Source organism: Triticum urartu, chromosome 5A (genome assembly GCF_056163025.1).
Source record: "Triticum urartu cultivar PI428250 chromosome 5A, HENAU_Tu73, whole genome shotgun sequence".
Taxonomy (NCBI): Eukaryota; Viridiplantae; Streptophyta; class Magnoliopsida; order Poales; family Poaceae; genus Triticum; species Triticum urartu.
In genome coordinates, this window is record NC_141877.1 from 78,075,224 (window position 1) to 78,086,839 (window position 11,616).

Sequence of the window (11,616 nt, forward strand, 5' to 3'; positions counted from 1 at the left end):
CAGGTTGAGACCATCTAGGGGAGAGGTGGGCCTGGCCCTGGTCGGCGTTCGCAGTTATTTCAAGATAACACGTTTAACGAGATCTTGGTATTTGATCTGAGTCTGGCCACTGGTCTATACGCACTAACCATCTACGCGGGGACAGTTATGGGCACTCGACGTCGTGGTATCAACCGAAGCTTTCATGACGTCAGCGACTGAGTGGCGCGCGCCGGATTGGACCGTAAGCCTGCTCTTGTATTAAGGGGGCTAGTTCTGCTTCCGGCCGCCTTCGCAACATGCAGGTGTGCAAAGGGCGATGGGCCCAGACCCCTGCGCCATAGGATTTAGACCGGCGTGCTGACCTCTCTGTTGTGCCTAGGTAGGGCTGCGACGTGTTGATCTTACGAGGCCGGACATGACCCAGGAAAGTGTGTCCGGCTAAATGGGATTGAGCGTGTTGGGTTATGTGGTGCACCCCTGCAGGGAAGTTAATCTATTCGAATAGCCATGATCTTCGGTAACAGGATGACTTGGAGTTGTACCTTGACCTTATGACAACTAGAACTGGATACTTAATAAAACACACCCTTTCAAGTGCCAGATACAACCGGTGGTCACTCTCTCACAGGGCGACGAGGGGAGGATCATCGGTTAGGGTTATGCTATGCGATGCTACTTGGAGGACTTCAGTCTACTCTCTTCTACATGCTGCAAGACGGAGGCTGCCAGAAGCGTAGTCTTCGACAGGATTAGCTATCCCCCTCTTATTCTGGCATTCTGCAGTTCAGTCCACCGATATGGCCTTTACACATATACCCATGCATATGTAGTGTAGCTCCTTGCTTGCGAGTACTTTGGATGAGTACTCACGGTTGCTTCTCCTTCTTTTCCTTCTATCCCTTCTACCTGGTTGTTGCAACCAGATGTTGGAGCCCAGGATCCAGACGCCACCGTCGACGACGACTCCTACTACACCGGAGGTGCCTACTACTACGTGCTGCCCGCTGACGACGACCAGGAGTAGTTAGGAGGATCCCAGGCAGGAGGCCTGCGCCTCTTCCGATCTATATCCCAGTTTGTGCTAGCCTTCTTAAGGCAAACTTGTTTAACTTATGTCTGTACTCAGATATTGTTGTTTCCGCTGACTCGTCTATGATCGAGCTCTTGTATTCGAGCCCTCGAGGCCCCTGGCTTGTAATATGATGCTTGTATGACTTATTTTATTTGTAGAGTTGTGTTGTGATATCTTCCCGTGAGTCCCTGATCTTGATCATACACGTTTGCATGTATGATTAGTGTACGATTGAATCGGGAGCGTCACACATTTGACTGGGGTGAGTAGGGAGGCGTCCTCTCATGGATTATACCATGTTCCGCACAAAACAGATCAAATTCATTGGAAAAATACTCTCCACCACGATCGGACCTAAGCCGTTTAATTTTTCGATCAAGTTGGTTCTCTGCCTCAGCTTTATAGTTTTTAAAGAAAGTCAAAGCCTCATCTTTTGATTTCAGAAGATACACATAACAATATCTAGTGGAGTCATCAATCAACGTCATGAAGTATCTCTTTCCACCTTTTGTTAACACGCCATTCATCTCACAAAGATCAGAATGTATAAGCTCAAGTGGCGCCAAGTCTCTTGCCTCTGCAGTCTTATGGGACTTGCGAGGTTGCTTAGCTTGCACACATACTTGGCACTTGGAGCCTTTGACAGTAGAGATTTTCGGAATTAAATTCATATTGGCTAACCGCGTCATGCAACCACGGTTAATATGACAGAGTCGTGAATGCCAAATATCAGACTCATTATTGTGGCAAACATTATTAATAACTTTAGTGCAAATATTTGACAAAGATAGACGGAACAAGCCTCCGCACTCATAGCCTTTTCCAACAAATTGTCCACACTTAAAGATTACAACTTTATTGGATTAGAAAACCAACTTAAAACCATCTCGACATAAACGGGACCGATAATGAGATTTTTATTGATGGACGGCACATGATGAACGTTCTTCAGACGCACAGTCTTCCCCGAAGTAAACTTCAGATCGACCGTACCAACACCTCGAACGATGGCATGTGATCCGTTCCCCATCAGCAGGGTGAAGTCCCTGTTGGCTGGTAATAAGAAAACATGGAGGCGTCAGCACAAACATGTACATTGGCACCGGTGTCAATTAACCAATCAGGGGATTGAAATACTGAAAGGATGCTAGGAAAAATATCGTACCCTGATTCCTTCATATCAGTATCACCGATGACAACATTAGCAGACTTGCCGCTCTTCTCATGTTCGCGCTCCTCAAAGCGGTTAGGACACTTCGGAGCCCAGTGATTAGGATCACCGCAGACATGGCAAAGTCCCTTCCCCTTCTTATGAGAATTCTTCATGAAGTTGGTAGAATGTGATGGCTTGTTCTTTGTATCAAACTTACCTTTGCCCTGAGTTTTGTTCTTATTGTTTTTGAACTTGTTGGGCTGGGAGTTCTTCTTCTGTACCATGTGGGCACTAGAACCTCCCTCAGCAACTCGAGCACGTGTGTCCTTTGCTCTCGCCTTCTCTTCAACATCAAGAGTACCAATGAGATCTGCAACGGAAAACTCCTGTCTCTTGTGTTTCAGGGAAGTAGCAAAATTGTTCCACGAAGGTGGAAGCTTGGCAATGATGCCTCCGGCAACAAATTTGTCCGGCAACACACACTTGAAGTACTCAAGTTCTTTTGCGAGCGACTGTATCTCATGAGTCTGCTGTACAACAGGGCGCTCATCAGTCATCTTGTAGTCATAGAATTGCTCCATGACGTACAACTCGCTGCCGGCATCCGAGGCACCAAACTTGGCCTCGAGCGCAGCCCACATGTCCTTGCCGTTGTCAAACGACATATACGAATCCACAATGGAGTCATCAAGAACACTCAGAAGAGCGCCTTTAAAGAGGGTATCGATCTTCTCAAAAGCTTCCAGCTGTGCTGGATTAAGATCGCCCTCAGGCTTGCCCTTGGTGGCATCATAGCAGCCCATGGTCTGAAACCAGTAGACTGCTCTCGTGCGCCACCTCTTATATTGCGCCCCCTTAAAGGCATGCGGCTTCAGATGCGCAACAAAACCACTCGGAGTAAATTGCCTATAATCAGGTTTTTGGATTGTTGGAAATATGAGCAAATTACTACGAGATTTAATCCGAATAAACAGAAGATATATCATGACCACAGCAGCAGAGATTAAACTAATCATGCGAACTAGCATAGCAGATGAACATATCACATCTAGGGCACATACTAGAAGCATGAATTCTACCACGATCTCGAACAGGAAGGATAGAATCACATACGGTGCAGCGGGTGCAGCACCGCCGGCATTGACGTTGTCGCCCATGTCGTCGAGGACGAGGTTGCCGAGGTCGGGGAAGAAGTCGTCGTTCGCGAAGTCGTCGCTGCCAGCAGTCGCGCGAGTGTGCTCCCCAAAAACCTGATCGCCCCTCTCCCGTACAGGATCACGAGAGGCGGGGTTCCGGAGGCCTGCTGTCCCTTCTCGCGGTGCACGCCGGAAGGAGGGATGGAGAAGACTTGCTTGGCGGCGCAATGATCTGGAACGGTGGTGAGAAACCATATGAAGCGGCGGCGGCTAGGGTAGACGTCTGCCTGACTATATAGTGCGGGCCGGGTAGGTCGTGAGAGTAAACCCCACGTCCGAGTCGCGTCCGTTAATTATTAATTAATGACTCATTAATTTTCCCATGCAGCAAAAATATAGACAACGCGCATAGCTCTGTCCTCGGCTCGGCTCGGCTCAATCCCGCAATCCGCGGCGCGTCGTGACGAGGCGTGGCGAGGCGAGCGAGGAGGAGGAGCGCGCGTGTAGGTCTCCTCTTCTCATGCTCATACAAGTGGTAGAAGAGCTCACCTTATAAAAAGGTGCAACTCTCTCTCAACTTTCAGGGTGGGACTAAACTTTAGCCTCACTCACTCCACTCACATGTGTGCATGAATGGATTAAGAGAATTTCCGAATTTTAGTTGGGCTTTGGGCCAAAGGCCTACTAGCAAAATTCCAACAATCCTTTGGACAAAAACTCAGAAAACCAAGAAATTATAGAAGGAGCATCGACCAAAATCTAGCAACAAAACTTGATCGATCTCTACAGTTAATAAACAAATACGCCACGTAGCAGTGTTGCGACTTGCATGCCTGCGAAAGTTCTCTGTTCTTGATCATAATATCATATTAGTAAGTCAAAGCATAGATTTACGGAAATGTTAACGCCCACATGTGGGCGTTAACCATCTCGACCACACGCATCCATCATCGTCCAGTACTATATGCATGAATTTTGATATAATATGGCTGATTTTCTGTGCCATGTAGGACAAGGCGTGTGTGTGGTGTGTGACATAGTTCGCTCACACATCCGTTTTACCACACGGAGGGGCCGGTGTGTGGGCGTTTAGCAGTTCACCCACACACCAGTTTTCAGTCACGCACAAGGGCTGGTGTGTGGGCATTTTCCATCTCGCCCACACGCCCGTCTCCTCTCCCACACGTAAGCTGCTAGTTGCCATGCGTTTTTGCAGCGCACATGGCAACTGCCTCTAGTGTGCTTTATAAGCAGGTGGCAACTCTCTTTTTTTACCCGAGTTGCCATGTATTTTTGCAGGGTATATGGCAACTGCCTAGTGTGCACGTAAGCAGATGGCAACTGTCTTTTACCGAGTTATCATGTGTTTTTGCATGGTACATGGCAACTGCCCCAACGTGCACGTACATGGCAACTGCCCTAACGTGCACGTAAGCAGATGACAACTCTTCCTTTTTACATGGCAACTGCCCTAGCATGCTTGTGAGCACATGGCAACTCTCTCAACTGCCTAGTGTTAGTATGTGGCAACTCCTAAAGTTATGAAATCATGGCAACTATATTAGATCAGACCATACATGGCAACTGCAGTTGAGCAACCATGGCAACTGCAGTTATCTGACATGGCAACCGTAGTTCAGCGACATGGCAACTGCAGATAAACGAACATGGACGAGGGTCTGGACCATGGCAACTGCGGGCGCGCGATGGGCGTCATGCGTCGCGTGCGGGACCAGAAGGGTACGAGGCCTGACATACGGGCGTGTGGGCGTTATCAACTTCGCCCACACGCACGTGTGTGAGAGGGTTCAGGAGGAAAAAAAATGTGTGAGCATTAGTTGTTTTGCTCACACATAAGTGTGTGGGCTAGTTGCTGTCCATTCCACACGAGGCGTGTAACACAACTATCCGATACACCACACATGTGGCAGTTATTGGGACCCTAGATTTATTTGACACGACGAGGCGTGGTTACAATGCGCCAGCTTAGTGCCCACTAAAATATATAAATAATAGCTCAGGATCGTCATGTGGCAGGCTTCTTCCTGTCTCCCGAGAATTAACATAGATGCTTATCAAGTTGTATACGCTACTAATCCTTGATCAGATTTTACTTCTAGATGTCTAGTGCTGTATACATACGTGTCGTTGTTGACGTGTCCACATGTATGGCATATTTTCATATCACCCGCATGCCTTAATCCATGTTGATTTTATTTTGCACGAACCTTAAAGAAATCTGTTAGAATCTAAATGCCACATGTGCATCATCGTATGTGTGGGTATTGAAAAATTCACCCACACGCCCCACAACACGTAGTTTGCCAACTGCGTTGTGTGAGCGAACTAGTTTTTATCCACACAACCACCACCTAGTCTACGCTCGTATGGACAAACTGTTTTTCGCCCACACGACACTCATATGTTGTTGGATGACAACTAGGTAAACACACACGGCAACTATAATTTGTTGCTAGACGGCAACTGCAGTTACGCTTATGTGGCAACCAGCTAAACACAGATGACAATCGTGATTAACCATATGTGGCAACTATGGTTGGATCACACGTGGCAACTAGGTAAGCACATATGTTTGACCATCTGTGACAAGTAGTTAATCACACACGCGGACACGCCAACTATGGTTAGATCGCACATGGCAACTAGGTAAGCACACATGTTTGACCATATGTGGCAAGTAATTAATCACACACGTGGACACGCCAGCTATGGTTTGATTGCACGTGACAACTACCATAAATTAGACATGACAACTATAGTTAATCAAAACAGAGAGAGTTGTGATGCTTTTACAGATACATTTGTCATCCCGAATAACTACATCTGCCATTTCGGATGGCAACTAAATCGTCATGCCGTGGTTACCTAACGTAGCTGCGCCAGGACATGTGGGCATATTTATTTCGTGTCACACGCGTGAAGTGAGGATGAGTAGTACTTGTTGAATGTGTGGCACGAAGTAGCTGCGCCTATACATATGGGCAATTCTAATGTTCGCCCACACACAACCTGTGTGGGCTGTCTCCTGCTCACGCCACACATAATGTATGGATGGATGTCTAGAATGCCACGAACACTTCGCCTTCGGTACAACTAATTGTTGACAAGGCAAAGCGAATACATGGACGTTGTTTTTTTTAACACAAACACGGTTGTAGTTGATCCTCGCATATTCCGATACGTCGTCTTGTAGCCATGCAACCAGTGGCGGAGCTTCATGGGGGCCAATCTGGGCGGTTGCCCCCCCAGCTCAAAGAAAAATTTGCATATATATCTATGTATTTGATCAAATTTTCTTTGTTTGCCCCTCCTAACCACAAATGATTTTAGCCCAAGCCCCGCCACTGCATGCAACGTCGTGTTGTACTCCGATGGTAGCAGCAAAGCTAGCCAGCCAGGCCAGGGGAGAGGAAGTGAAGATGTGCGGTCGACATTGTTCCGGTCGTTGTCCACTCGATCGACCGTTGTCGTCCGCTCGAAACATGCGATCGGGGTAGATAGCCTCGCCTCCAAGGTGAAACAAGTAGCATTGGCTCGACACGGCGCACATACATGCCACCGGTGAAAGTCTGTAATCCGTCCAGCTCATCGGCTGACTGTCCGCGGCCGCACGGCACGGCAGGATGGTCGCCGGATCCATCGACGAGCCGGAAGGAAAAGCCCTGCGCGCCCGAGACCATGAAGCCGAAAACTGGAAAAACATCGACGCGAGTGGTTCGCCGGCCCGTCACTTCAGGCGCGGTCGCTGTCGTCGCGGCGCCCCGGCCGGCCCCCGGCGACGTGTCGGCTCTCCGAGCGGCGCGCGCGATCTGCTGTTGGTTTAGATCTGTGGGTTGTGTGGTGGTTGCGTACTTTTGGCGCTGGGTCGATCGATCGAGCCGTCGTCGTTTCGCATCGGCGGAGCCGCGTATCCATCCATCCATCCAGTGCGCGCCCAGTGGCGGGCCTAGGCTATTACTATTAGCTTTGCGTGCAGCAACAGTGTGCGCGGTCCGTCTCTCTGATCTGATATGATGGTGGGCTGATGGCCATGGCGAGCGAGCGAATCTACTTTTGCCGGGCGTGGCACATGGCACATGGCAATGGGAGGTTCGGTGTGCTGCTGCCGGGGCACGTGGCGCCGAGCCAGCGGTTCCCTCTCCTGCCCGTAGATCACAAAGCTCGGAAAGGTAGATATTTGGAGCCGAAAAGTGCGGGGACGGAACAGCCGCCTGGTCGGGCGGTTGCATCAGCCAACACTACGTAGGTATGGCCACCCACCGTGCGTGCTGCTTTGTGGCGGCAGTGCGGCACCACGGCACTAGCTATGCATTGTTTGTGCATGCATTCACGTGGACCCTAGTCACACGTACGGGTGCATGTGCATGATAAAGCTTCTCGCATATACTCCTATAAGAAAAAGAAGCTTCTAGAAGCTGTCAAACCACCCCGGGTGACATGCATGCATGAGTTTTCGTATGATGTACACAAATCATGCTTCATTGATCTCATTGGATTCCCGCTTTGTACTAGTAATTACACTCGTAGGTGACATCACGAGTACGTACACATACGTACCCTAATCCAAAATCAACCAGCGATGCTCACTCAGTCGCGCGTGACTTTCACCACATTGTCGCGATCCTTGGGAGCCATTTTTCTCCCCACGGATAGACTGTCACATGTTTTCCGTTTTTCAACCCGGCAATAACTCATCAACGCACGTAGCACCAGCTGCTAACTTAGCGTCTCTGTCGTCCAGGTCGACACGTCAGGTCGATTCCACACCACACGGCTGGGAAGGATCGAGTTATAACACGTCCCAAGGAGCTGAATCAACATTAGGACGTCGTATAGCTTTCACGTGATCCGAGACTTTGTCAAAAGGTAAAGTGCTGCGTCTATAATTAGTGCATGGGATTAGTATATTAGACCCGGCATGTCGTGTGGCTGTGGTTGCAGCCTTGCAGGTCAAGTCGAATGCGCGCGGCGTACTTGTCACCTGGCTCGGCGGCAGCTGCGTTGCTGCCGATACGATTTCCTTGCAACCTGGAGATTTCGCTGCCAAATCGTCCATCTTTTTCCATGTAGTAGTACTGTACAGCTCCTAGCGATTTGGGTTTGACTTTTGCTTGAGTACTCAACGTATCCACACACTATGCATCAGTAGCCCAAGCTTAATTATGATGTAGAATAGCGTGACATGCCAACTTTTAGCATGGGAACTGCATTCAAATTCTGACGCCAAGTTGACATTTCCCGCCGTACGATCGATCGTGTGGCTCAGTGCGATTTGCGAGGGCACACCACCACCACCGCCACCAGCACCAGATACTGCACCACTCACCCAACCCAACCTGCGCCGCTATGCAAATCATTGTACCGCACCCCGTCCACGGCCCGCCGCGTGTCCCGCCCGGCCCATCGGACCACGTGCTCCCCGCAAAGGCCCAAGCAACCTCTCCTCTCCAAACCTCGGCCGTCCACCTGGCGCCACCGCCCCCGCCGGCCCGCCGCTATATATATCCCGCGCACCAGCGCCATCCCAGCCGAAAATCTTTCTTCTTCGCCGCCGAACCGCCAAAGCGTCACTCTCGACATCCCTCGGTTCCTTCTCCCTTCCCTCATCGGTTTCTCACCGAGCAGTTTTGGCAGCCGGTTCGATCGCTCCAAGGTCGCAAAGACTCGATACTTTGTTGAACAGTCGGTGGCTGGTGTTGCGTTTGTGTGCCATGAGGAATCACAAGAAGTTGCTGCAGTTCCTGCGGCCGGATCCGGCGGTGGCGGCGACCAGCGAAGACGGGTGCTCCCCGCTGCCGTCGCCCACGACCACCAGCGGGAGCGCGAGCACGTCGGCCACGGCGTCCCCGTCGCCGTACGTCGCGTCGCCGTGGGTCAACCTCCCGGGGCTCGGCGCCGGGGCGGCGCTGACGGCCGGCGCGGCGGACGAGACCGGGCTCCTGGGGTCGTTCGTCAAGGAGGACGGGCACGTGTACTCGCTCGCCGCGGCCGGAGACCTGCTCTACACCGGCACGGACTCCAAGAACGTGCGGGTGTGGCGGGATCGGCGGGAGTTCGCGGGGTTCCAGTGCGGGAGCGGGCTCGTCAAGGCCATTGTCGTCGCCGGGGACGGCAGGATTTACACCGGCCACCAGGACGGCAAGATCCGCGTGTGGCGCGCGTCCGCGGACGACCCCGCCGTGCACAAGCGCGTCGGCTCGCTCCCGAAGCTCGGGGATTTTCTCAGGAGCTCCGTCAGGCCGTCGCACTACATCGAGACGCGCCGCCGGCACAGCTCCGTCTGGCTGCGGCACTTCGACGCCGTCTCGTGCCTCAGCCTGGACGCCGACGCCGGGCTGCTCTACTCCGGGTCGTGGGACAGGACCTTCAAGGTGTGGCGCGTGTCCGACTCGCGGTGCCTCGAGTCGGTGCGCGCCCACGACGACGCCGTCAACACGGTGGCCGCGGCGGGGTTCGACGCGCTGGCGTTCACCGGCTCCGCGGACGGCACGGTCAAGGTGTGGCGGCGGGAGGACGGCAAGGGCGGCGCCACGAGGCACGTCATGGAGCGGGTGCTGCGCAAGGGCGAGAGCGCGGTGACCGCCATCGCCGTGGCGGCGGAGGCGCGCGTGGTGTACGTGGCCTCCTCGGACGGGGCCGTGACGCACTGGCAGTGGCGGCGCGGAGCCGACCGGGAGAGCGCGCCGAGGAACGGCGGGGCGCTCCGCGGGCACAAGATGGCCGTGCTGTCCCTCGCGGTGGCCGGGCGCGTCGTCGTGAGCGGCTCCGCCGACCGGACGATCTCCGTGTGGCGGCGCGACGAGGGCGCGGACCACTCCCGCCTGGCCGTGCTGAGCGGGCACACGGGGCCGGTCAAGTGCGTGGCCATGGACGAGGAGGAGTCCGTCGACGCGGACGGGCACCGGCGGTGGGTGGTGTACAGTGGCAGCCTGGACGGGTCGGTGAAGGTGTGGCGCGTGTCCGACGCGCCGGGCGCGATGACGGCGCGGACGCCGGCGCACGTGTGGAAGGGCACGCCGTCGCCGCTGGGCGCGTGGACGCCGTACCGGGCGCCGGAGCGGAGCTGAACAAGGCCCGTCTGCGCGTGCAATGCAGAGCACGCACGTGTAAACCGTGTGGCCGTGCGAGAGCCTACGCTGTAGATACGCGTACGTGCAACGTAGTAGAAGAGAATCGTACGCACACCGTATCTAGGTATACGTATACGGTGTGGCGCATGCTGATTTGTTATTTGTTTATTTGTTCGTTTGTCCATTTTGGTGTCCCCTGAAATGGACGGCTGCGATGTGGACTCATGAGTGCCGTGTGGTGGTGATTTGGTCGGTGGAGACTGAGAGGTCGATTTGTACAATCTCGACTAATAAGCAAAGGAATTGCTCGACTTTTGGAGATGTGAACGGCGTTTTTCGTGCGGTTCGTTTCGTGTTTGAATTGCAAGACAAGCTGTTCAAATTAGGTCCGTTTATTTATAAAGGGTTTGCTTGTGCGAGAAGGGAAAATTAAAGAAGGAGGGTGTGGGTTCGCTTTGAATCGTTTCTTTGCCGCGGACGGCAGCAGGCCTACCGCCGCCGTAGAAAACGGTGCCTGTGAGACCTTTCAGATGTCAAGACAGTGATGTCTTCCCACGCAAAAAAAAAGACAGTGATGTCTTCGATTCAGATGAATGAGTTAATTCCCGGTTGCTTCATGGAAAGCATCGGGGAAGATATCTGTCATTGCAGGTAAGCAGCCGGCCGGGTGCACGTACTTTTCGTGGCCCGGGTCGTAAAAAGGAAGGTCGTGTTCGTTTGTCAGCCGTGACATGCAACGAAGCGAAGCCACAAGGAGTAGATGAGTGTGTGACGCCGAAACTGACAAAGGAGATGCTGCTATCGTTGGTGCCTCCCGTCGTGGTGGAAGAGGGGGCCGATCCAAATGAGTACCGTACGTGCGAGGCAACGCAGAGCGGCCGGAGGAGGCGCGGGCGGCTGGCGTGCGCCGGCTAAGTGATCCCCGCAGCCTTACACATTTTTGCCGAATTCTACCTTTTCTTTTATACCGGCTGAGCTTGTCGTTTACTACTTATTCTTTTTCTTTGCGGAATTGTCGTCTATAATGTCTAGGCCGATCCTTCGATTGAGCATTTTCTTTTCTTTTAGCAAAACGGGTTTCCCCGATTTCCACTAATAGTAGTTCAATACACGAAAATGCTAAATGGAGGACAAGGTACGTGGAGCTTTTTTTTAAAAACGAAAATTACATTTTGAAGTTCT

General features: G+C 52.4%; 1 protein-coding gene across 1 annotated transcript; it reads left to right on the forward strand.

Moving 5' to 3' along the window:
- The first annotated feature begins 8,811 nt into the window (after positions 1-8,811).
- On the forward strand, positions 8,812-10,755 carry LOC125507947 (protein JINGUBANG). The gene has a single exon (XM_048672486.2). It carries the CDS (start codon positions 9,076-9,078, stop codon positions 10,429-10,431), a length of 1,356 nt encoding a protein of 451 aa, XP_048528443.1. The 5' UTR covers positions 8,812-9,075; the 3' UTR covers positions 10,432-10,755.
- The last annotated feature ends 861 nt before the right edge of the window (positions 10,756-11,616 follow it).